The 26,632-nt window shown below is 43.8% G+C and overlaps 1 protein-coding gene across 2 annotated transcripts; it reads left to right on the top strand.

Moving 5' to 3' along the window:
• The first annotated feature begins 5,183 nt into the window (after positions 1–5,183).
• Positions 5,184–24,436, top strand: HMGCS2 (3-hydroxy-3-methylglutaryl-CoA synthase 2). 2 transcript variants are annotated; one of them, XM_012761863.2, is made up of 10 exons: positions 5,184–5,496; positions 9,972–10,426; positions 14,938–15,063; positions 15,613–15,777; positions 17,182–17,347; positions 18,995–19,165; positions 20,357–20,463; positions 21,024–21,149; positions 22,167–22,278; positions 23,965–24,436. In XM_012761863.2, exons 1-9 carry the CDS (start codon positions 5,393–5,395, stop codon positions 22,271–22,273), a joined length of 1,527 nt encoding a protein of 508 aa, XP_012617317.2. In that variant the 5' UTR covers positions 5,184–5,392; the 3' UTR covers positions 22,274–22,278; positions 23,965–24,436. The 2 variants fall into 2 exon arrangements, with proteins under 2 accessions (XP_012617317.2, XP_012617316.2); XM_012761862.3 differs by having other exon boundaries at positions 23,957–24,436.
• The last annotated feature ends 2,196 nt before the right edge of the window (positions 24,437–26,632 follow it).

Below are 26,632 nucleotides of genomic sequence, written 5' to 3'. Positions count from 1 at the left end.
AACTGCTTAAATGTCTGTGAAGATGAAGGCTTGACAATAGACGCCAGAGAAGGGATGGCACGAGACAGCCGGGTTTGCTCTCTGAGAGCCACGGGCAGCTGTACCACCTCTATGCCGGGTCTCCCCATGCAAATGCCGGGTCTTTCCCACTGCAGACTTCGTATCTTTGTTTCCTAGGAGATGTAAACATGCACGAGGAAACATCTGGAATGGTGAAACTTGAGAAACATCAAAACACCAGTGCTGATTGTTTTTGTTCTGAGCTGTGCCCTTTCCCCTACTTTCCTCTGAGCCTCTCAACCTAATTAGTTAGGAATTTATATACACTATCCCAGGGATCAGCACTCCTCCCTAGCCAGCTCTAATGCATTGGAATCAAAGGTCTGAATATCACCTCAGGTAATCATAAAAGGCAAGACCCAGCAAATAAGAGAGATTGGGCTAAGCAGCAATAGAGTTATAAACAGCATTGGCTCGTCCCCTTCCGCAGAAGAATCCACTTGGAAGTGCAATGAAAAAGCCCCAGATTTGGAGCCACCGCAGGAATTTCTATTCCCAGCCATTGTCACTTACTAATAACACACTCACAAGCCAGGACGCCTAATCTCTTAAAGCATTAATGTTTACATCTTCCAATTGGGGCTAATGAATAATTCAGGCCAACTCCCTAGAACTGTTGTGAGAACAGACTGTATATGAGGGCACCTGAAAACTGACAGAGCCGCAGATAGGCCTGTACTCTATTAGTGTCATTGTGAAATAAACAGAGTTTATTTCCAAAAGTACAAAGACTCTACAAGTATAAAGACTTATCTCTAAGTCTAGACTTTCCATAGAAATGGCTTTCCTACCCAATTTATAAAAGCTTGTTTCCTTGAAGTCCAGGTGTAAAATGCAAATCTGCATGGGAGGGAATTTCTTCAATTTATCAGGCATGGAACCCTGCATCTTCAGAGTATTTGTTGAAAGGAGGACTGTGGGTTTCTGAGATACAAAACATGCAGACTTTAGGTGAGCTAAAATGGGTAAATCCAGATGCCTGGGAACCTTGTTTATCATTTTGCTCTCCTAAACCAGCCTTCTTGGCAGAGTTGCTTAAAAAATAAACATTGTTTTTGCAAGACCTCACACTAGGTATTTAAACTTTGAAAGTCCCTAACAATCAATTTTTCTTACCCATAATATTTTTCTGACACCTAATATGTATTTTTAATTAATTCTACCTTTTATCAACACTGAAAAGCTATAGTCTAGGAATTGAAGGACCTCAAAGTAAAAATAAAAATATCTGTTTTCACTTAAGAAGTATCAAAATGTGGGTTCGTTTATGTGTTTGGGAGGTGGTATCTTCTTTAGACACAAATGTTGTGATCCATTTCCTTCAATACATTAATAGATAAATGAATTACTTGATTGTACTTGAGTACAATTATTTGACTGAGTCAACTAAATTCACAACTAGTTTTGTGAAAAACTATAGCCTGATGGTTTTTCACTATTATTTCCCCCCAATTTATAATTTATATAATGTATTTCTGGTACTTCCTTGTATGAGTTTCCCTTATTCCAAAGAAACTACTTAATATTAGGTAGAACCACATGAGATTGCCACTTTTTCAAGTCAAATGATAGGCTCAGTTTATGTATAGAGCTAGATACTTGGATTCAAAGCCCATTTCAGCCATTTACTATGTCTAAAATAACAAATGGTTATGCAATTTTTCTAACCCTCAGTTTTATCATTTGTAAAATGGGCATAACAACAGTACCAACCTCAGATAGCTGTAAAATTGAAACTAAAGAATGCATACAAAGTACTTAGCACAGTGCCTGGCACACATTAATTGCTTAGTACATGCCAGCTTAAAAGAAAGAAGGGAATGAAGTGTATTCATCTATCCACCCAATGCTTAATTTCTTATATATTCTAAGTAAAGTTTGCATTAGTTTGGATGGTTTTGGTCTTTGATTTTATCCAAAGGCTCTGTTATATGTCCATAATCCTGTTTGAATGTTTGTGTAAGAGCTTAATGTTCCTAAATGTTAAAAGAAAAAGTTTAGACAAATTAAATTAAGCAGAGTTTGAGCAAAGAAATGATTCATGAATCGGGCAGCACCCTGAGTCAGTACAGGTTCAGAGAGCTCCACGAGCAATGTGGGTAGGCAGTATTTACAGACAGAAGAAGGAAGTAGCATACAGAAACAGCTTGATTGGTTACAGGTCAGCAGTTGCCTTATATGAGCATGTTCCAACAGTCTGTAGCCTGCAATTGGCCAAGACCCAGCTACTTGTCACAAGAATATACTCTCAAGTTAGCTTGCAGTTTATTTATGTATTAAGTTAGGTTATAGTGTGCTATGTATGGAGGCAGGTTTAGGCCACATTCAATCTACTTTAGCACTATTCAGTTTCATCCACTTTCTCAGTGAAATAAGAATATATGGGGACTACCTGGAGGGAGCAGCACCTGTGAGGAGTGGCCAGTGATTTGGGAGAAAACTATGAGATTGTCAGGTCCTAGGCTAGCTAAGTGGACTTTGAGAAAGAGGGAGAGCAGCCTCGCCATTTGCTCCCAGTAAGGTCTGAGGTTTAATAAGCTGAAAGTTTAGGACCAACCATTGGGTTTGGCAACAAGGAAGTCGCTGGTGACTTTGATGAGAGGGATTTCAGTGGAGTGCTGGGAACAAAAGCCTAAATGATCGATCAAAAAACAGAATGAAAAGACTGAAAAACACCGAGAACATACATTTTTAATGAATTTTGCTATAGAGGGGAGCACAGATTTGGTGGCACACTCAGTAAGACACATAGGGTCAAGGGGAGGTATTTAAAAATAGGATTGTACAAGAATAATACGATAAGAGCAATCTAATAGAAAGGGAAAATTGGTCATGAGAAAGGGAGGGGGTAACTTCAAGAGTGCATTCTTCACGTAGAAAAAAGGCAGTGTCATCGGTGCACAAGTGGTGACCCTGGCCTTGAGCCACAGCAGGGACTGTTCCTCTACATAGTAACAGTAAGAAGGCAGAGCATGGGGAATAAAGGCAAATTCACTTTTCTGAAGCTGCTAATGGAATAAATATAGAGGCATTCTATTCTGATTGTTTCTATGTCCTCAGTGAAATAAGAGTCAAAGTGATCAGGTGAGAATGAGCAGAGAGGAACTGAAGACAGAACAGAAGCTGGGACTAGCTATCTTGGGACTGGGAGAGCAAATGGTCTGGGACAATGTAGCAGGTCGCCAGGCTGTGCTGCGCGTCCCCTTGGGATGTGCGCTTGCTAATTTAAAGCTAACCAGTCAGCACCACGCTGCGTTTCTCTTCAGCCATGTTCAGCTGCTCAGATGCAGACGCAGAGTAGATCGAGAGTTGAATTTAGCCAGAGTTGAAGGTTTGCTAGGCCCGTCTGACAGAGAGCGTAGACGGCAAAGTGATACAAGGCACTGTTCATGGTGAGGCTCTGTGAGTAATCTGAGCTGGGCAAGGAGAGAAAAGAGGTCATGAGGGTGATGCCAAAAATGTGGAGGAGTCAATGGTGGCCCCAAAGGAAGGCAAAGGTAGGGGTACTTTAAAAGTGAGCTGGGAAGATAGAGGTTGCTGGAAATTGTGATGCATGAAAATTAAATTTTGGAGGTGGCAATGACACTGTGATGACAAGGTGAAGGTTATGACTGTGGAGAGGGAGGCTGAAGTCACGTGGAAAACAAATCATGGAAATGGCAACTCAGAGAGAGGCTGGGGAGGATGAATTATGTTATGTGGAGACTGACGTCTCCAAGCATGTTGAGAGCCTTGGTGGTGGGAGGAAGGCAGTGATCCCTGAGCTTAAATTTTGTGAATGAGGGAAAGTGGAACACGACTGTTAGTTGGGTGCAAGATTGAAGGGCACTGGTGGCACAGACTGATGCCATGTGCTTTAAGGCAGCAGGGGTATTTGCAAGGAGGGAGAGGAAAGTACTCTGAAGGTACCAATCAACAGCAAAGCGGACACATGCTTTGTTCTAAGCCCTGAGGTGCATCGGATATCATGGCAGCCAGAGCGTGGGACTGTGGGGGAGGCAAAGAGTGTGGCCACCATTTGAAAGAGAGACAGGTTTACATAGACAAGAAGCCACAGGCATTTCGGGGCATTTTTGGAGAAAAAATTGGAAGCAAAGGATTTTATTGATGACAGAACTTTGCAAAAAGCTCAGTGTAAGGGCACGAGGTGACAGAGCAAGGTGGGTGATGGAGGTAGAGCAATAATGCACCAAGATGTATGGAGATAAGAATCTAAAGATAAAGACCTAGCCATCCTGGACCTCTGGGGGCACATAGAAATTCTCTATCTTTAGGAAAATGAACTCAGCTAAACACTCCCTACAGTAGGAACCGCTCTGGCCTTTCTCTGGGTCCTCTACCACAGACTCATATATTAGACCGGGGAAGGCAGGAGGTGGGGGTTCATGTAACTGAATGAACTAGTGAGTGTGACCCTCATAAAAGGTGGAGGAAGATTGGAGGGAAACATTCATTTGGAAGATCAGATGGCAGGACCCTCTTTACTGAGAAGTAGAAGAACAAAGCAGAACACCAGAATCCAGAGGCAAAAGCCATGGTTGAGTCTCTAATCTGCAGGACAATCATACCTTTCTGTGTATCTCCGACCTCATCTGCAAAGCAAACCTTTCCTCCTTGGGAGATAGGGCTTCAGATGACAGTTGCTCCTTTGAGGCTCCCGTAACTCTGCTGCAGCACTAGTTGCCCACTTGGGAATCGTGCAGAGCTGCGCAAATATAAGGGTGGCCATAAAGACAGGAGAAATAAAGCAGGCTCCCTAGAGTCTAAGGCCCAGCCCTTGCCTCTGTGCCAATATTCTCTCCCAGCTACAGGGATGGAGAGGACTCTTAAAAGATGCATGCCTTTTGGTTTTGAAAGAGTTTCCTTATAATGCATCACATTAAAATAATAACAGCTAACACCATGGGGCAGATTATGAAGCACCCAATGACAGTAACCCCAGTGAGGGGCCAGGGTCCAAGATAGGCCAGGAGGGGTTACCCTGGGATGTGTTACAACGAGGAACATTCTGAGCTTCCCCTTTGGTGGCTGGGCGGAAATAAAGCTGCTGTGAGAGCCCGAGAGAGGCGGAGTCAGGCCGGCCATTCCCATACATGCCAGGGGCGGGTATTTACATGTTGGAGAGATGAGGTGTGTGTGTGACTTGGCCGTGTTCTGCGTGAGCCCTTTGGCCTAGTTTTAGAAGCAGACGGAGCGGGGCTGGGCAGGGGCGGGGCTTCCAGAGGCGGGAGTCTCAGGGATCTATAAAGCGCAGCCCGACGCTGGGCTCCAGGCTCCGCTGGGCATCGCCCCAAAGGCTGTGAAGTGCTGCTCTCCGCTCGCTCCTCCGGAAATGCAGCGGCTGTTGACGCCACTGAAGCAGGCCCTGCGGCTGCAAAGAGCGACGCAGGAGCCTTGCCTCACACTTGCTCGCCTGCTCCCAGCTGCCCACCGAAGGTGAGTCCGGTTGTTCCAAGGGTCTGCACAGATCACTCTTTGAGGAGCATCTTGGAGCCAGTAAAAGACAGTCAGAAGCCCTGCCACTGGGAAAAACTTAGAATCCTAGTCATAAGTTGCCAAGGCTTGTGCACAGCCATAGACAAACAACTTAATTTCCCAAGGGTCCCAGTTACCTGGTCTGTAAATGGATAATAGTCCCTTTCGGCTGTAGAATTAGAGGATCCCAAACCTCTGACGCATGCTGTGTTTGTGAAAAACAGCACCTTTTACTCTGCCAGCTGCACAAAGCAGTAGAAATATCAGCACCAGGGCCCACAGCTCTCCACCGCCGTTCCCACCTTGACCTCTCGACTCTGCCAAGACCCTCAGGCTTCTGCGCCAACCACAGGGTTGGCAGAAGCAGTGCTTTAAGTCACTGCAGTAACGTCTAAAATGGACTCGGGGTAGGAAGCTGTGTTTGTCCTGCACTCCAGCTTTATGAAAAGGGGAAATAAATTGTGAAGATAAGAATGTGTGTAGGTGTTTATGTGCGTGTTTGCGCATGTGCCAGGCACACACACACTCCTTTTCTTTGTAAACACCCCCTCAGTGTGGCCCGAGTGCTTGTGTTTTCCCAGTGAAGATGATAACACAGCTATATTTGGTGACTTGGGCTTCCAGCCACCTCTGTGTTATTTTTTATTCTTTTATTTTTTTTGAGACTGAGTCTCACTTTGTTGCCCAGGCTAGAGTGCCGTGGTGTCAGCCTCGCTCACAGCAACCTCAAACTCCTGGGCTCAAACAATCCCACTGCCTCAGCCTCCCGAGTAGCTGGGACTATAGGCGTGCACCACCATGCCCAGCTAATTTTTTTATTTATATATTTTTAGTTGTCCAGCTAATTTCTTTCTATTTTTTTTAGTAGAGACAGGGTCTTGCTCTTGTTCAGGCTGGTCTCGAACTCCTGAGCTCAAAGGATCCGCCCACTTCGGCCTCCCAGAGTGCTAGGATTACAGGCGTGAGCCACCATGCCCGGCCCCACCTCTGTGTTATTATTTAACTTCTAAACCATCCCAGACACTTTTGGACTAGTTCTTTCTTTCCTTCCATTTTTTCCTTTGCATTCTGTGAATACTGAATACTTAGAAAAGCGATTTTGACCTGGTACCTTCCCTTGCTTGGTACCCAGGGAAGCTGGGTGTATAGATGTGCGAAGCTTATTAGCCATCTTATTTTCTTCATGACACTACCATCCTCTACACTCCCTGCCAGACCACTGCATAGAGGTCAAATGTCCCGTCTCAGACTTTAACCTGTTTCTGTGTTATTTGTGAGGAAGGGATTGATGTGGAACTTCTCAGTTCAAGCAACAGGTGGCACCAGCCAAGAGGCAAACATCAGTCCTCACCAACATTCTGACTTCTTTGGTCCAAACTCTGGAATCATCATTCACATTTCCCTCTGGCTGTGCTGACAGTCGATCCCATCATCCGTGGCCTGAGCTAACATTGCTTTTTGTGGGTCACCTTTTCTCTGCAGGTCTAGCCCCTTTAATCCAGCCTGCATCCGCCCCAAGTCCAACCAAAGAGCAACCCCCATTTCAGCATCTGTTTTGCTACCTCTAAAATTAAGTAAGAATTGGTCCTCTACTTCCTAAATTTCTCATATATTGTCTCCTTACTCCCCCACACGCCCTCCTCTGCTGGGGCCCTTGTCTGTTCAGTCACTCCCCGCTGTGGTCACTCCTGCTTCATCCGCTTCCAATTTTTCACCGGCAGAAGCTGTCTCATCCATCAGGGTTGGTTTCAAATGCAGCCTCTTCCATGAAGCCTTTCCTGATCCTCCAACCCATAGAATCTCTGCTTCCTTTGAACTACTGTGGGATTTTGCCCTGTGCCTCTTGTGGCCTTCACCACCTTCTACCTCACAGTTGGGTTGTGTATCTGCTTATCTCATTCCTCACACAGTCAAGGAAGTCCTCCAAAGCCTTGTCCTCTTCTCTCCTTTGCCCAGCCCCTCACCCCCACCCTTCCCCAGCACAGTGCCCGGCTAGTCACAGTTAATTTTGAAACACAAAGAGAAGGAGGCAAGATGGAGTGCATGAAAGCTTGATGCATGTTCTTGAACTAGACAACACCAGAAAAACTGATTTTAAATTAAATAAAGACATCATTCTTTAGAGAAAGCACAAGATTAGAGAGATACTCTTAGCTACAGTGGTTTGATGCTCCTGGAAGCCTCTCTGCGTTAACTTCCTTCAAGGCTCTGTAATCTATTTCTAGAAATAGCCCCCTACCAAGACAGTTACAAAAGTTACCACTGACTCGTTCTTAGAACCTCTCCTCTCCCCTTACAACCTTTGATTTCTGACTGAGAGGAGAAGGAAGGAAGGAGTCAGCCCAGAGAAGGTAGAGACTGAGGCTGAGGGAAAAGGCAACTGAGCTGGCAGGACCAAAGGCTGGCTAACCATTAGCTCCTGGGTACTGGGAAAGCTCCTCCATAAATATTTGAGAGTACAAATTCCAATTATTTGGAGGGTACCAAATAAATAAGGCAGATAAATAATTTCCAAACCTCTCTTTTCGGATATTATTGCACATTTAATGCTTTGTCTCACTGTCTTGTGATCACATAATCCATTTTTTTGCTTCAGAGCAGTCCTGGCTTGGTGCGGTGGCTCACACCTGTAACCCTAGCACTCTGGGAGGCTGAGGTGGGAGGATTGCTTGCGTTCAGGAGTTTGAGAGCAGCCTGAGCAAGAGTGAGACCACTTCTCTACCAAAAATAGAAGAATTATCTGGGTGTCATGGCCTACACCTATAGTCTCAGCTACTCGGGAGGCTGAGGCAAGAGGATCGCTTAAGCCCAGGAGTTTGAGGTTTCTGTGAGCTATGATGACACCACTGCACACTACCCAGGGTGACAGAGCAAGACTGTGTCTCAAAAAAAAAAAATTAAATTAAATTAAAAATATGACTTTCCTGATGGGAGAATTGGAGCTATCAGAGGCCCAGAATCCTAAAAACAATTGGTAGATACATTCAATCTGAGTCATAGCTCCTGTAGCACAGAGCTAAATGTATAAGTCTGGCACCAAAGACAGTGAAGGGACAGACTGTTTCTAACACATAAAAACTGGAAGTTATTCTGACCACATCACTTCACCAGTATGTGCCTTGATTTCACCATCTATAAAATGAAGAATGTCACTAAAGTGACCAGATTTCAAGTGCTTTCGTGTGGAAGCACATGAGAGGTGGACTAGTGAGCTCTGTGCTTGTAGCTAGGAGGAGAATCTCCAGATTTTCATCAGGGGTTTAAGAGTCAGGGTTTAAGAGATGCAGATGGGTCCAGAAAAGAAATTTATTATCTCTTTCCTGTTCTACTGACTCCTTTCTTCTTTTCTCTCTGCCCCCCTTTAGAATTGCTCTTTCTGCTTTGTGTTCTCACAGGTTTGCTTGTTCCGCTATGTATTTAGCTGTAATGATGTCTTCCTCCTCCGTTAGAACATGGGCAAAAAGGATGTCTTATTCACTGTTGTGTATCTTGGCCAGCTGTGTTCCATAAATATTAGAAGGCAGAATCACAAAAAGCAGATAAGATGGAATCAAGCAGAAAACTTCCTTAAAAAGTAGAAAAACAGTGCATATGTTCTTGTGTATAAAAAAGAAAGAAGAAGGAGAAAGGAGGAAAATGAGAGATGTGTTTTAAAAATAAGTAAAAAATTTTAAATTATGTTCTATAAGGACTTATAACATATGCAGAAGTAAAGTATGGAGAGGGTAAATAAAGTTAACCTAAAGTAAGGCTTTTACACTATTCAGAAAGTAATAGAAGCATTAAATTAAGTTAGAGTATAATAAGCCAGGTATGCATATTATAATCTCTAGTGTCACAACTTAAAGAAATAGAGGGGATAAAATAGAATAATCAATATTTGCTTAATAAAAAAGAATATAGGAAGAATAAAGGAATGAAGAATATATGAGGCAAATGGAAACAAACAGAAAGATGGTAGGCTTAATTCCAACTATATCAGTAATTACAATAAATATAAATGGACGAAATACTCCAATCAAAACACCACTATTGTAAGACTTGTGAAAAAAATTTTAAAACATTCAACTATGTACTGATTACAAGTGACACATTTTAAATATAAAGACTCTAAGAGGTTGAAAGTAAAAAGGACAGAAAAATATATGTCGTGCAAGCAGTAAGCAAAGAGCTAGTACAGCTGTATTGACATCAGAAAATGTAGAATTTATGGCAAGAGTTTTATAAAGATGAAAGAAGATATTTAACCTTTTTATTAAATTGACCCTTTTTGGTCAATTCAACAGAAAGATAACAACAACACTAAATTTGTAGTTGTATGATAACATAGCTTCAAAATATATTAAAAAATGAATTAAAGGATTGGTGTATCACTATTTTCTGAGAAAACTAGCTACAGATCATTAATGGGATATTGATTGTTATTTCCATCTTAGGTTTTCTACAGCCTCTGCTGTCCCTCTGGCCAAAACAGATACTTGGCCAAAGGATGTGGGCATCCTTGCCTTGGAGGTCTACTTCCCAGCCCAATATGTGGACCAGACTGACCTGGAGAAGTATAACAATGTGGAAGCAGGGAAGTATACAGTGGGCTTGGGCCAGACTGAAATGGGTTTCTGCTCAGTCCAGGAGGACATTAACTCCCTGTGCCTGACGGTGGTGCAACGGCTGATGGAGCGCACAAAGCTCCCATGGGACTCTGTGGGCAGGCTGGAAGTGGGCACTGAGACCATCATCGACAAGTCCAAAGCTGTCAAAACAGTGCTCATGGAACTCTTCCAGGATTCGGGCAACACTGACATTGAGGGCATAGATACCACCAATGCCTGCTACGGTGGCACTGCCTCCCTCTTCAATGCTGCCAACTGGATGGAGTCCAGCTACTGGGATGGTATGTCCTGCCAGGGGGACTCATGTACAAAAGGAGCTGGGGTTGGAGGCTGAATGTTATCAGTTTTGCTTTTCAGTTCCCTGGGTGGCTTCATTCAGTGAAGGAAGGACAACATTATCACACGGCTGGTTCTATCATCCAACAACCATGATGATAATAACCACTTAGACTTGTATACCTTTATACAGTTAGTTAGGTAGCATGTTCACACAGTCCTTCATTTAGTCCTCACAACAGCCTAGGAAGTGAGTGTTATACCTGATTTATATATTTATTTATTTATTTTTATTTATATTTATTTATTTATTTATTTATTTATTTTTTAGTCAGAGTCTCACTCTGTTGCCAGGGCTAGAGTGCCACGGCATCAGCTTAGCTCACAGCAACCTCAAACTCCTGGGCTCAAGCAATCCTCCTGCCTCAGCTTTCTGAGTAGCTGGGACCACAGGCATGTGCCACCATGCCCGGCTAATTTTTTCTATATATTTTTAGTTAGCCAATTAATTTCTTTCTATCTTTAGTAGAGATGGGGTCTCGTTCTTGCTCAGGCTGGTTGGGAACTCCTGACCTTGAGTGATCCTCCCGCCTCGGATTACAGGCGTGAGCTGCCATGCCTAGCCTTATACCTGATTTATAGGCAAGAATATGGAAGATCTGATTTCTTACACATAGTGAGTGACAGAGGCAAGACACCAAACTATATGTAATATATTTCCCATTTTATTGTACTTGTTTCTCTTAAACATCTCCTAAGTCTCTGAAAGAGAAATTGGTGATGTTGAAAAATTTATGCATGTTTGGATGTTAAGGGAAAAACACCCTGGTAGAAATAGGCCCATAGAATCACAGGATAGACTGTTACACAGACTATTTCTACTCTTTCTCCCCTGCCTGGCTCCTAGGATACTGCTTTTTTTTTTTTTTTTTTTTTGAGACAGAGTCTTGCTTTGTTGCCCAGGCTAGAGCAAGTGCCGTGGCGTCAGCCCAGCTCACAGCAACCTCAAACTCCTGGGCTCAAGCAATCCTCCTGCCTAAGCCTCCCAAGTAGTTGGGACTACAGGCATGCACCACCATGCCCAGATAATTTTTTTTCTATATATATTAGTTGGCCAATTAATTTCTTTCTATTTATAGTAGAGACAGGGTCTCGCTCTTGATAAGGCTGGTTTCAAACTCCTGACCTCGAGCAATCCGACCGTGTCGGCCTCCCAGAGTGCTAGGATTACAGGCCTGTGCCACCGCGCCTGGCCGGATACTGCTTTTTGATTAACATATTAACAGTACCTTGTATCTTACTTATACCCCCAGTGCTATATTGGAGGAATAATCCCTGTTGTGATGGCAAGAAAAGAAAGGAAACAGTACAAGATAAGAGTTAGACACCCTGTCAATAATTATTGATAAGTTCTGTAGCCTCTTTGAGCCTCAGGGTTCTTATCTGCCTACCTGCCTTGCAGGATTGAATAAAATAATCCATAGAGATGTGAAAGAACAGTTCCTTGGCAGTCAAGGCACTCTGTGTTTACTAAGTTTGAAACTAGGATTAAAAATCTTGAAAATGACAATGAACATTCATGATAAAATTAATCATAAAGTCTTAATGTTGACAGGACCCTCAGAGATTATCTAATTGAATATCCTTTGCTTTAAAAAAAAAGCCAAGAGGAGTTGATCTCTGTTCTCACAGGAAGAAACTGCAATTCCATAAGTCCATCCCATGATTCTTCAACTGCCTACAAGGGCCTTCCTTCCCCATTAATGGTTCCATTGATAGGGGTTGAAGGTCCAGTCTTTATGTCATTGTCAAATCTTTTCTTACAGTGCTTCTCCAGCTTGGCACTTGTATTACAACCTCTCTAGCAACCCCTACGAACATTACTACCACCAATATGTCCAAGCAAGTATTTAGTTGGAAAGTAGAAACAAAGGATAAGTGACATTCACTAGCCTTTAACCAAAAATCAAAAAACTTGTTCTTGGAAGCATTGTCAGCTTTAATCACACCATTTAAAATGAGCAGATTCCGCTGAGTGGCTGGGTATTCCACAGATGAGGCCTGCAAATGCATCTTTCTTTAAACATAATGTCTTAGCAGAAAAGTAAAAATAAAAAACCAACTACTGAAATGTGAATTTTCAGTTTGTATTTGAAACAAAAAGCATGTCTAAGCTTGAGCCTGACCTCCTGGACTACACACTCTGCAGTGATAACAACCACCAAGACCAGATGAGGCCAGTGTGCATGAGATCTCTGCTTCTGACCCAGCCAACCATCCACCCGGGGACCTTCTTTGGTGGGACAAAGTAGCTTTGGGACTCACCAGGGAGTTCTGAACAACTCCAGAAGAGAGAGGAGAGTATGAGGAAAGGAAAGAGTGGGGCTGGCTCAGATTGGCTAGTAGTCCCCAGGTTTTCTTGTCTTTTTTCTTTTTTTATGAAAGCAATTGAAATTTATAGTTGGGAAAATATATATACATATTAACAAAAGGGTATAAAGAAAAAGTCCCCTTTTGACACTCCATTACCACTTCTAAGAATTTAACATTAATATCTATGTATGCTTTCTAATTTTCTTCTACCATTTTTTGTATCTGCAAGCATACACGTAGCTATTCAGTTTTAAACATTATACATATTATTCCTAATGTCTGATGTCTTAGAGATCATTCTGTAGCAGCATATATAAGGTCTATTTCTTTCTTCTAAAAACTACATAATATTCTATTGATGGGTATGGAAAATTTTATTTAATTAGCCCCATATAAATAAATATTTAGATTGTTGTGGGTTTTTGCAATTAAATAATGTCTTAATGAACATTGCACGATAGCTTTGTATGTTTGTTTCAATGTGTTCTAAGAATAGATTCCTAGAAGCAGAATTGCAGGATAAGTAGATTTAAAAATTTGATAAAATGTGCCAAATTGCTCTTTACAATGTTGTACTAAATTACATTCCTACAATATGTATTATCAAGCTTTCTAATATTTGTCAATCTAATAAGTAAAATTCTAGAATTTTTGATTTGCCTTTTTTTCATTATAAGAAAGCTTGGATTTTTTATTATATTTATTGGCCATTTTTGTGTTATATAACTTGTCTTTTTGATGAGACTTTTATAAAGGAAGGAAAATAGCTTTTTGTTGGTTGTAGGCACTGTAAATACTTCCCCAATTTGTCTTTCGACATTGTTTTTGATAGAATGCTTTGATTTTTTAGGTAGTCACATTTACCAGCCTTTTCCTAAATGGCTTCTAAGTACATGTCTATAGTTTGTAAATTTTTCACTCCGTGTGTGTGTGTGTGTGTATACATATACAAAAAAGTATTGTTTTTTCTCCAATTTTATATATATACTAAATGCATATATTTCTATATGTCAAACATATAAATACTCTTAATATATTTATGTAACTTATTTATATATTTTATACACACTTATATCATTGGGGGCAAAAAATTCTTTTTGTTGAAGTTACATCTGGATTTGTAATAATTCTTAAGAGAAGGTCCTCGGATTTTAATGAATTTGGATTGGAATCCTGACTCTGAATCCTTATCCTACCATTTATTAGCTATATGGTTTTGGGCAAGTGACTTAAGTTCTTTAGGCCTCGATTTCTTTATCTGTGAAGAGGAGATAACTATATCTGCTATATAGGCTTATCATGGGCATTAAATTATATAAAATTAAGGCTCCAACTCAGTGGTATGGGTGAATACTTGGGGCTTCTTCACAGGTTAGACAGAATACTGGAATTACTACTACATCTCTCTCACAGACTCAAGTTTGGGGGGCAGTACTTTTATCAGATGAAAGTAGAACAAATAATAGTCAAGACAACAATTATTTATTGTCTAATAGATTGCCATAGAGTTAGTCACTATGGATCATTTACATTAAGGGTAGTTGCTCAGCATAAACTCTTTTCACAATGAAAGTAACACCAAGCAATTCAAGGGCCATGGTTTAGGATCCAGTTAGAGCTGAGTTTGAATATCAGATTCTGTATTCAGTTGGTAACCGGACCTTATACCAGTTACTTAATCTCTCTGGAAGGCAGTGTCTTCATACATAAATGTGGAAATTACTTCTTCCCTCACTGGATTGATTAAAGGATTATTTGAGGACAGTATTTTAAATGTTAGTTTCCCTCTGTATCCCTTGCCTTTTATGATTTGGGAAAAATTTCATGATCATGGAGTGCTGTAAGGTGATCAGTATAAAACTAAATTATCTCCAAAAGTGCCGGTTAGTGAATTTCTCACTGAAGTCAGAAATAGAATTCTGAATAAATGAGCATTTTACAGTTAGAATGTCAGGACACTAAGTTTTGGCTTTGCATTTCAAGTGTATCATGAGTCCTACTAGAACATAAGCTCCACAGTGCTGGGGTTTGTGGTTTTGTTCACTCTATTTCCAGTACCTAGAATTGTGCTTGGCGCACAGTAGGCACGCAGTCTACTCTAGATTTGGTAGTGGTAATAATTACTTCCTGTCTCTCTTTACAGGTCGCTATGCAATGGTGGTCTGTGGGGATATCGCCGTCTATCCCAATGATAATGCTCGTCCCACCGGTGGGGCTGGAGCCGTGGCGATGCTGCTTGGCCCCAATGCCCCTCTGGCCCTCGAGCAAGGTAAACCATTACCAAGAGGCTGTGCATGGCACAGACAAATACATAGCTCCATATCCTACACTGGCATACCTGCTACTCAGGGCTGGGGTGTGGGTTTGAAGGTGTTATCCCTTGCCTCCAAAAGGCTGGCCTGAGAAGCAGAGGTTAGGGAGGAAAGGAGGAAAGGGAATCTGCGAGGTTTCCTCTTCTGCATCATCATGGCATGGGAATAATAATCCATGGATGAGTCATGCAAGTGCCTTAGGGAGTTGTGCGGGTGATTGACTATGAAAGGAGGTAACTACATAAAAAGTGAACGTCTTTCCTGTGAGACTTGGCTTCTATTCCAAGTTTTGTTAAATCCACATAGGTGTGGAAAGGGAAATGTAAACCTCATTTATGTAATACCAATGACCTGTTCAAATCCTTTTGACTATGAGGGATGTCGTGTGGGCTCAGGCTTGGGCATGGGAGACAGGTAGACCAGGAAGCCCCTGTTATGTGGTTCTCCCAACTTCTGTGCTGCAGGTAGGCTGTACAGTCTCTGAAACCCTCCCTGTGCCTTTCCAGGTCTTAGGGCAACCCATATGGAGAATGTATATGACTTCTACAAACCCAATTTGGCCTCCGAGTACCCAATGGTGGATGGGAAGCTCTCCATCCAGTGCTACCTTCGGGCCTTGGATCGGTGTTACGCATCATACTGCCACAAGATCCAGAACCAGCGGAAGCGAGGTATGGGACTCCAGCAGCAGGCAGTGGGGGCTCTGCTTACAGGGGCCAAGAGTCTGCACCTTTGCACCTAAACTCCTGAGACAAGGTCTCCTCTTTGAAAACCATGTTAAGAGAATTGTTTCCTGTTCCCTTCTTATTCTCCTCTCTGGGTCTTTGCTGAAATCCATGTGAATGTCATTCAAATTCAAGCATAAAATTGCCTCTTGCCTCTAACTGGACCTGAACGAAAGAAAGCAAACAATGCAGGCCGAAGTCACCAGTATGAAACCTGTGGGTGTCAGCCACCTGGGAAATGCGGCGTGACCCGGGTAACCACATCCTCAGGGGTCAGGATTTGCTTCTGTTTTAAGTCAGGCATGATGTGACTCTTGATTTGTAGTTTGCCCCCTTTTAAAGTCTGATGTTGGAAAATCTTGCCTTATCTTATATTTTCCATCTACTAAAGTGTTATCAGTGATTTTTTTCTGTATGGTGGTAATAGGTCAAATTTATTTCCATCTTTAGTTTTGGAATTTCCCTGCTAAAAAAATACATACTGCTTTCATGATCAGAAAAGAAGTGAATAAATCTTATTTTAAAAATACAGAGAAACCCACTTAAAAAAAATAGAAAGTGTCTTACCTGCTCAGCCATGGCCAGATGGGCAGAAGGCAGGTGTCAGTGTGGGAAGGAGCACGTGTTGAAGCGCCAGGACATGGGTGCTTTGCTGGTGGCATAAGGAGCCACCTCTGGCCCCTCTCTGCTGCACTGGGTGGGGCACTGCCTGCCATAGGCCACCCCTGAGGGTAAGAAGTCACCTTGGGCCTCTCTGCCTCTGCCCATCCACTGTAAAATTGCTATTGGCTAATTGCTCTTGCCTCCTCTGAATTCTTATAGCATTTTCATTTTACTCCTTATTTTCATATGGGATCTGACGGATGGTACTTTGGATCACAGCACTAAAATATAAACTTTCCTAAGGGCAGAAGTTGCATTGACCTCCTCTGCCCAGTGAGAGAGACAGTCAGTAATGCAGCGACAGAGACAGGTGAACCTAAATCCAAAGCCAGACTCTTCAAGCTGGGTGACCTTGGACATACGACTTTACATGATTTTTTTGGAGACTCTGTTTCCTTCTCTGGAAAATGGACAAAATGGTACAACACAAAATTGATATGGGGCGAGCATCTGTCAGGGAGGCTGGCAATAGTAGATATGAATATGCTTGTTTCTTTCTCTTCTTTCCATATATGAAGAAGGGCTTAGTAAAGAGGTGAAAAATGAATGAACAAACTTTATGCGTTTGCTGGAGGCAGGAACTAGTTCTCTGGGGGGCCTAGAGTCCTTCGGCACCATTAAATCTGAGACAGGTCGAAATGGCTCGTCCCTCATGCCACGTATTTGCCTTCACACTTCTTCTTCCAGCTGGCATCAATCAAGCTTTCACCCTTGACGATTTCCAGTTTATGATCTTTCACACACCCTTTTGCACGATGGTCCAGAAATCTCTGGCTCGCCTGATGCTCAACGACTTCCTGTCATCCAGCAGCAGCACCCAATCCAGCTTATATAAGGAGCTAGAGGCTTTCAGGTGAGTCCTGTTCATGGGGTTCCTAGGGGCTCGTGAGGGGTGGGCAAGGAGGATGCTCCCGCATGCCTTGAGCCCCGGTTACTGGCACTCCTGTGGGGCAATGGCAACCTTCCAACAGGATGGAAAGGATACCAGTTCCTGCATGGGGTGATGGGTCATGGTCTGCATAGGGCCCTCCTTGTGCTATCTCAGGGAGACATGGGGAATGTGTCAGTACCTCTGGACCAGGTAACCATAAGAAGCTACAGAGAAAAAGGAAAAAGGGAAAGGGGAGTACGGTTAAATCATTTAGTCAACAGATATTTTTCTGAACATCTGCTGTGTGCCTGACATCATTCTAAACCCTCAGGATAAAATGGGGATGACTTCATGATCCCTGTCCTGGAGGATCTCACAGGCTGTGGAGACACAGATTCACAGAAACAAATGATCACAGTATAGGGTGGCAGCCCGGGAAGAGTCAGGTCCTATTCTTACTTGCCATGGTCTTAAGTAATGTCCTGCTTATTGCCTCAATTTCTCCCATTTATAAAATGGACAGAGTTCAGTTCACTACCTTAAATGCTAAAAAGCAGGAAGAATGCTATTTATGGATGCACTAATCGAAGATATTTAAAACAGAAATATCTTCAATGCAAATAGTTCTCACTGGGAAGAGAATCTTTCCCTTTCTTCTTGGTATCTATTTATTTCAAGTTTTGAACTATTCTACCAGTATATGCCCCTATTATTAACTACTACTAACCCTGCCACTAATGAAAAAATCAAAACTAGCTTAAACACTGCTTATAAGACCTGCCCTATCAAAGCAAAAAGTATAACATATACCAAAGATAAAGATAATATCTATAATATATAATGATCTTATCAATAATAAAATAAACACTATGGTGGAAAAATGAGCAAAAGATATTAACAAAAGATTTCCTCAAAGAAAAAATGAATATAATCATATTTGTAAATGTGGATGCTTATTAGTAAAACACACAAGTTACCATTTTCTTTGCAGGTCTTTTAAAATTTAAATAAGGACTCAGTATTGACAAGGCTATTGGAGAATGGGCAATAGTGGATGTATAAATTTATATAAGTGCTTTGAGGAGTAATAGGAGAGTATAAAGCAAAAGCCTTAAAGATGTGCATACCTCTGGGCTCATTAATTCCACATGTAAAAGAACATGTAGCTATTCCCTGCAGTATTTTAACTAATGAGAAATAGGAGTACAGAGATTAGTTAAAGTATGGTACATCATGTCAGGGACCATTCTGCAACCATTAAAAATAATGTTAAAGAAGATGATTTAATATTATGGATAAATACACACACACTCACATACACAGAGTTTAAAAAGCATGCTAAACAGAATGCATAGTATGAGTTCATTTCCAATTTTCTAATACACTTTATGAAAGTGGGTATAGATTCCCTAAGAAAAATATTAAAAATATTCCCTAAGTTTTATCTCTGAATGGTAGAACTATTAGTGGCATGTGTTTTTGTCTGCGTGTGTGTGCTTTTATGTATTTACAAATGTTGTAATAAAAACACGTCCAGAGTCTCCTCTCTAGAAGCTGTTACTCTTCCCCCTGCTCCCTCCCTCCTCCCCCTGTGGCTTCTCACCTGGTCACCTCTGGCTGCCCCAACAGGGGGCTAAAGCTGGAAGACACCTACACCAATAAGGCCCTGGAGAAAGCACTTGTAAAGGCCTCTCTGGACATGTTCAACAAGAAAACCAAGGCCTCCCTTTACCTGGCCACACGCAACGGGAATACATACACCTCGTCCCTGTATGGGTGCCTGGCTTCACTTCTGTCTCGGTGAGTACTGCGTCCGGCTCCACCTCCTCCATGCCTCCTCCATGGTCTGAGGGGTCAAGCAAGTTTGTTTCCTTCTCTGGTTCAGACTTTTAAAAGACAGGAAGGGAGAGAAGAGGCAGGGAGGGAAGGAAGAGGAAAGAAACTTGCTTCAAAGGTATACGTATAGGCAGATTTGCAATCTCCAAAGTGAAGTACATGGATGTCAGGGGCTGTGCAAGATCTATTTGGATGCAGTAATAAAATAGAACTTCTATGCATATTTTTTTCTCATCTATTTAAAAATTTCTATACTTACTAGAGCCCGGTCGTTAAGAGAGTCTAGCTTTAGAGCCCACACCCTAGGTTCAAATCTCTTTGCCATTTATTAGTTTTGACCTTGGAAAAATACTTAACCTCTATGTGCCTCACTTTCCCCATCTGCAAAACATAGATAATAATATGTGTTCTACTGTTTTGATGAGCATTGTCTAAAACAATTAAAACAGCTGTGCTCAGCGGGTGCTCAATTGCTAGTTGTTATTTTTTTATGTATGTATGTATGTATTTTTGAGGCAAGGTCTCACTATGTCACTAGAGTGCATAGCTCACTGCAACCTCAAACTCCTGGGCTCAAGTGATCCTCCTGCCTCAGCCTCCCAAAGTGCTAGGATTACAGGTGTGAGCCACCATGAGCAGAGCTAGTTGTTACTTCTATTGACTTTCTGTTTTGTGGGTTTCATAAGGAAGTACTGCATATAATATAGCTATATTTTTTATAGTCGTGGGTGAATCTGATCAAATTATTACTGATGAGGGATGATCAAAATGTTACCACTGTTGAACCACTGCCAGTCAACATGCAGCCTTGAGGGGGAATCCAGCGATCTGGCCTCCATTTGGAAGCACCCTCAGCATTCACTAAATTCATCTTGTCCTCATGAGTGGGGAGAAGTTCCATTTCCATTTGACATTCTGTTGTGTTTTCTGTGCCTCGTGTATCTTGGATTTTTGCTGCTCTCCTTTTGGAAGCTTTCCTGCTCTTGGGCCTGTCCCCGGGGCCTGCCCAAAGTGGCTCTTCACGCAGAGGGCCTGGGCCCCATTTCTAGTTGCATGAAGTGGACAGGGAGGAGACTGGCCTGATAGGTGGGTGCTTTATTTGAAGTGCAGGATATAATGCTGATGAGTTCCGGGCTTTGATTCCTGTCCCTGCAGGCACTCTGCCCAGGACTTGGCCGGCTCTAGGATCGGCGCCTTCTCCTACGGCTCTGGCTTGGCAGCAAGTTTGTTTTCATTCCGAGTGTCCCAGGATGCTTCTCCAGGTGAGCCTCAGCTTTCTGCCAGGCATACCTGACAAAAGTCATTTGGTGAAAGAAACCGGGTTGTGAATAAGAGCAAAGAAAAAACACTGAAGGGATTTAAGCAATGGAGAAAGTCTGTCTAATTTATGTATTTAAAGCACTTCCTTGACTATTACTTAGCGACTAGATTGAAGAGGAGCAAAGGGGGACATGGGGAAACCAGTTTCTTGCAGCAAATAGCCCAGTCAAGGGGTCATGGTGGTTTGGTTGCAACTGATAAAGAGAAGTTGACGCCTGTGAGCTATCCAGTGGGTACATGATGATTATTTTTTGATTGATGAGCTCCAGGAAACATATCTAATTACTATATGGGATATACCTTGACTAAGTAAGTGTGTCTGCCTGTATGTTTTGCTAACAGTTATATTTGCTTATGACATCTTGGTGTTCTAAGCCACGCACAGAGCTCTTTTCCCCAGGGTGCGAGCTTCCATGGAACCTGGCTCTCTGTTGGACTTGTGGTTTGGCAGTAGTGACAATGACAAGCAAGAAGGTGTAATGATCTCGCTTTTGCTTCCCAGGTTCCCCCCTGGAGCAGCTGGTGTCTAGTACATCAGACCTGCCAAAACGCCTAGACTCCCGAAAGCGAATGTCTCCTGAAGAGTTCACAGAAATAATGAACGAAAGAGAACAATTCTACCACAAGGGTAAGAAAAAGGGCGGGAAGAGAGGGAAGAGAAGGTAATTCACCTCAGATTCCATGATACTGGACAATGCAGTGCCATGGAAGCCAGAAGTATAGTCTTTGAATATGCTTTCTGTGCAACAGTTGAAAGAGTCCAGACTTCGGAGCTAGATATCCAAATTTAAACCTGAGCTGCGCCACTTACTAGCTGTTTGTCTTTGCAAAAATTGTTGAACTATTTTCAGTTGTCTTATTTCTAAAATCACACCAACTTGGTAGGATTTGCAAACAGATATTAAATGAATTACTATACATGAATAAGTTACCAGCACATACTACTGTCTCTGGCCCATTGCCTGCTTTCTTCCACCAAACGTAAAAACAAAATGTTACCCCCAAAAAGCAGCAAATGAAAAGGAAACAAAAGCCAAAGTTAGCACTGGGCAGACCAGATGGTGATTTTAAAGACATGGTTTGCAGTATGGTCTGAAAAGGAGACAGAACATTTGGAATTGGGAATGTTCCAGAACCTAGGTTCTGGACCTAGGTTCTAGACCTAGGTTCTAGTGGTCATTGATCTCATCTGGATCAAGGGATATGTTTTAGCAAAGAAAAACAATGAAAACAAAAACAGGACCTCTGAGACGAACACCAATGGACAAAGCACTGAAGTAGAGCTAGGAAGAAAGTCTCTGTTAGAAAACAGAGGCTCTGAGGGTCCTCCTCAACCTAGGTACTATTGGCAGAAGGATGTGATAAAGATTTCAGTGGAGGAAGGGTATGTTTACTGTAGGGGAATGTCATATCCTTATAATAAAATTTTTAACAGCCAGGCCTTAAGTGCTAGATCCAAGATGGCTGCTCCTCTGGCTCTTCTGCCAGTCCAGTGTCCTCCATTTGGAGTATTACAGGTAACCTGTGGCCCCTTGCAACATGGCCAAGAGATCCTCACTGTGAAGCTGTAGACGTCCCTATTACTATTTTCTCTCCCCCCAAACTCATGCAACTCTTTGTATTGCCTCTTCTCCTCATTCTGCAGTGAATTTCTCACCACCTGGTGATATCAACAGTCTTTTCCCGGGTACTTGGTACCTGGAGCAAGTGGACCAGCTGCATCGCCGAAAGTATGCCCGGCGTCCCATCTAAAGGTGGTACGTGAGCATTTGCAGGGTTGGTGGCATAAAACTCTAATGTTTTCCTCTAGTTCTGATACTGTAACCAGGCCACGGAAGGTCCATAGCTTCCAAGAGGATCAGAGGTGGGGAGTTTGTACCATGAGGACCAATTAAAATTCCTGGGGTTCTTTGCCTTGGAAAGGCAGAAGCTGGGTGAGGGACATGTTCTGAAATTTTGAATGTGAAAAAAATGTGTCTGATTTGTTTTACCTGATCTGCTCAAGATAGGAAGCTCTCCTAGAAGCTTGATAGAAACAAAATTAGCATCTGTGAGAGGGAGCAGGCTATGAACCTAAACCTGTGGAACTCCTTACTCCAAAAGGATGATATCAATAATAAAGATGAATAGCCTCAGAAAAGGTACACACCTGTGTGTTGGGGACATTCAGAAGGAAACAGGGTGTTGAAGGTTCTGGTAGAGCCAGACACCTCAGGTGGAGGGAGCCGTAGGCCAAGGGGCTGTGTAGCAATCTTCCTCTCATGTGATTCCTTTTGGGGAAAAGCAGTGAGGTTCAGAATATTAGTGCCAACAGGTGTAAAGAGAAAAGAATTGGATGGAAGAGGAGGGGGGTGAGAGGAGAAGTGGGAGAATTCTTTAGGGTATTTTTAAGAGGAACAGCAAGGATTCAGGATTGGAAACTTGTAGTTCATCAGCCCAGATATCTGCCTTCAGTTTATGGACCAAGTAGCTAAGATAAGCAGAATGGAAGAGTGAGAAGGGATTTCTTTTGCAACCCATAAATCTCAGTTAATACAGTCCCCAAGCCCAAGTTTTCTCCTCCTTTGGTAGATGAAGGGGGAAGAAGGAAAAGGTGTGCCAAGGCAGGGGAGGGCACAGGGGAAGGGAGGGAAGAAGTCAGGACGAAGGAGACAAACAGATAAAGCCCAGGAGAGGAAGCAGTAAGTGCGGGGGGCGGGGCCTCGGCCCATTCCTAAGCACTGGGCGTTCTGGGTGCCAGGCTGCCCAAGGGCTGGGGCTGGGAGTCTGGGGCCAGGAGAGGCCGACCAGCAGAGCTGCCTGGCCACAGCTGCAGGACCGTGGAGAAGTGCAAGCCCAGGAAGCCAGCCCACAGGACTTTGTACTGCCAGGCAGTCTGTGCGTGTATATTGGTTTGTTTGTTTGAAATGTGGGTCTTAAGGGCAGGTCAGTGGCAAAGAGGGGGTATTAAACACATCAGCGTAGATCAGGCATCAGAAGGAGAGAGAAAGAGATTCGTGGTTTTCCAAGGAGAATTTCCAAACCCGGCTCCCTCCCTCTCACCGTAGACACGCCTCTCACGAGTGCTCAGGCAGCACTGTTCCTAAAGAGGAAAGCTGGTGCTTGTGAACTTTTCTCTAGCTGACTGTTCATATAAGGAATGAAGCTGCAACAGTGAGGTTTTAGCGGAAATAAGGGCTACGCTGCCCAGCCTGCCCTCCCCCCACAGGCGGATAGACCTGCGCTGGGGACCCTGCCCACGCCTCCCCCTAGCATGGGCGCGGGTCCCTCAGGCGTCCAGGCCGGGCGCCAGGCAGGTGGCAGGAGGCCCAGACCCTGATCGTGGCTAGGAGTGCCCCCCTCCCCCAGGCAGCCTTGCCTGGGACAGGCGCAGCCCTAGGGTCTGTGCCCAAGGTGAGACCGGGTTGCAGTGATCTTCTTTTGTTTTTCTTTGAGTTCTGCAGATCTGTGGAATGGCTCCTGGGGAAAATATGCTGCCAGAACTTCTGCCCGTGAATCATACCTTAAAATCCTGCTCTAAAGCTGGTAAATAAATTTGAATCGACATCGGAACCCCCATGAGCTGTGAGCGCGGTAGAGCGAGGCGCCACCCCGAGTGGGCGGTGCACCCTCTCCAGCTGGCCAGCCGCAGTCCCTGTCCCGGCTTTTGGTGTGATGGACTAGCGGCCCTTTGTGAGCGAGCGAAATGGGGGATGGAGCGAAGGCTCTTCCTGAATTACTCGGCCTCCAGAAATGTGCAGATCGGCTGTCCCTTTGAAGATCCAGAAAAACTTCCCAATTTGTTATACCTTCATTATTACCAAACTTCTGTGCTAGTTTGTCTTTGGTCATTTCTTAAGGTTGCCTGTGAATTTCTAAATTTTGTATTTTGTTCTAAGCTAATAAATGACAATTAAAAAGAGAGAAGGAAGAAAAGACTCCTGTATTTCTTGGAACCCAGAACACAAAAATGGTACCAGTCGACACACACAACACAGAAGCCTGCCAGACCCCCCCGGCCGGAGGGCTGCATCCTCACCTCGCATGTTCCCCTCTCCCCTTCCTATTCCATTCAGTTTCTGCCACATACCAAGTATTCTGGCAGGTGCAAGGCAAGTAAAGATGGCGGCACATAGCTTCCCCAGCTCGCTTCTCTAGTCTGGAGCGCCAGCAGACAGGGCAGCAGATGCTAAAGATCACACCTCCTTAGTCATACCTTACCAGTGGTATTTGGACAAATAAACTCAGGTTAAGTTCATGCCTTCTCCAGCCAAAATAATAATAATAATAATAAATGCATATATTAAATTAAATTATGTATCCAGCAGGAAATTATTCCACTAGAGGATCTTTACTCCTTGGGCTAGGGCACTGCTTTTTCCAGGGTCCCCTCATGAAATAGCAATGGTTCAGGAAGACAGGGATTGCGTTGAGGAGGGGAGTGGGAGAAGATGGGAGGATATCAGGTTATCGTTCATTTCTTTTTAGAAAGTTTCCCCAGCTACCCCCATGAGGAAAAGGGCATTTTAGAAGAGAGAAGTTTGTTTCCTTGGCAGGGAACAGACGTGGCGGGGCACACGGATACACCTGGGAATGTGACGCTGGGTCTCTCCCCCTCACTGTTTTGCTCAAGGCTGTTCATGTCTCAACAGCCACCAGCAAATCCTAGATAAGCCCTAATTTGTGGAGCTAATCCAGCATCAGCTGACTGCCATCCCAGCCCCTGGCGTGTCCCAGCCCCTGCGCGGTGCTGCTGACACCCGGCTCTAGCACCAGCCGCTGCTGCAGTTTAGCGGCACCTCTTTGCTGCCCCCTGCTGCCCGCACCTCCGCCGACGCTGTCTAGAGCCCTCAACCTGGTTGGTGTCCCTGGTGGGACAAGATCTGCCTTTTCTAAAATCTCTGGAGCAGTGTCAGTGTTCATGGGAGAAAGCCAGCATTCACCCCAGCTCCCAAGTCCAGGACACCAGGCCTGGCCTTCTAATCACACGGGAGCTCACCGTGGGGTATTGGTGCTGGAGCTGTCCCCTACCGCCCTGGCAACCAGCACCTGCCATACCACCTGCTCCTGGGGCCAGGCCTGCCTCCACTAGGGAGTCACTTGGACACAACCTAGGGATGGCAGTAAAAATATTTAACAACCGGGATAAATGCTGCCCATACCCCGGCACACCAGCTGGATATCAGCCCGGGTTCACCTGCAGGGTGCACAGATGGCGCTAGTGATTGCCAGCACGGCACACACCAAGGTCCCTGGTCCCCTTCCTCACCAACTTGTATACCAAGCCTGAGGCCTTCCTCCAGCAGCTCTGGGATCCACTTCATGAACACTGATGCCCGCCTGCTCTGAACACAGCCCCCTCCCCCTTGTAAGGTCAGCACGTGAAGGAATGAGATTCCAATTACCCTGTCAGCACTTTCACCCCAAAGGTTGCTGATGCCATGCAAATGAAGAACCTCCCTGTGTGGGCAAAAAATCACCCAGAGGGACCTACAGCAGGAAAGAGGAAGGCATACTAGGCAAGTATTGAGCCATGATACACTCATCTCAAATGAGAGTACTCAACATGGGATATTGAAACAGGTGTGCACGGCCCAGCCCACTGACCATGTTGCAACTGCGGGTCTCTAGGGGGAAACACTGATCATACACACACACACACACACACACACACCACACATACACATATACACATTGATCACACATATATGCTGATCACACACACCAACACCCTGACCTCATACACACACTGATCTCTCTCTCTCTCTCTCTCTCTCTCTCTCTCTCTCTCTCTCTCTCACACACACACACACACACACACACACACACGTTTCTTAACCCCAGGGCTCCAGGAGTCAGCATTTTGAGGCATTTCCCAAGTGTGGCCCCAGCATTTGCCTTGATTCCACCACTGAGCCTCCAGAAGGCATTCTGCTTCCCAGCTAACATGCACAGGAAAGAAATTCCACTCTAAAGTTAGGTGATGCCGGGGCCCCGTGCCACACAGTAACACAAAAGAGTTAATAGGACCCTCCTAGCAGCACCAGCTGGATTTTTAAAGATTTTGCTGTGTATATTTAAGGTATACAACATGATGTGATTATATATATATATGTGTGTGTGTGTGTGTGT

This window comes from Microcebus murinus, chromosome 2, assembly GCF_040939455.1.
Source record: "Microcebus murinus isolate Inina chromosome 2, M.murinus_Inina_mat1.0, whole genome shotgun sequence".
Classification (NCBI taxonomy): Eukaryota; Metazoa; Chordata; class Mammalia; order Primates; family Cheirogaleidae; genus Microcebus; species Microcebus murinus.
Note: the sequence above shows the minus strand (reverse complement) of the source record. Positions and strands in the feature narration are given on the sequence as shown.

Excerpts from the sequence above, each read along its gene's own strand:
- HMGCS2 (XM_012761863.2), top strand. The coding sequence starts at position 5,393 with ATGCAGCGGCTGTTGACGCCACTGAAGCAGGCCCTGCGGCTGCAAAGA. Across the intron at positions 5,497-9,971 it reads CTCCCAGCTGCCCACCGAAG|GTTTTCTACAGCCTCTGCTG; the intron begins GTGAGTCCGGTT and ends TTTCCATCTTAG. Across the intron at positions 19,166-20,356 it reads CTGGCTTCACTTCTGTCTCG|GCACTCTGCCCAGGACTTGG; the intron begins GTGAGTACTGCG and ends CTGTCCCTGCAG.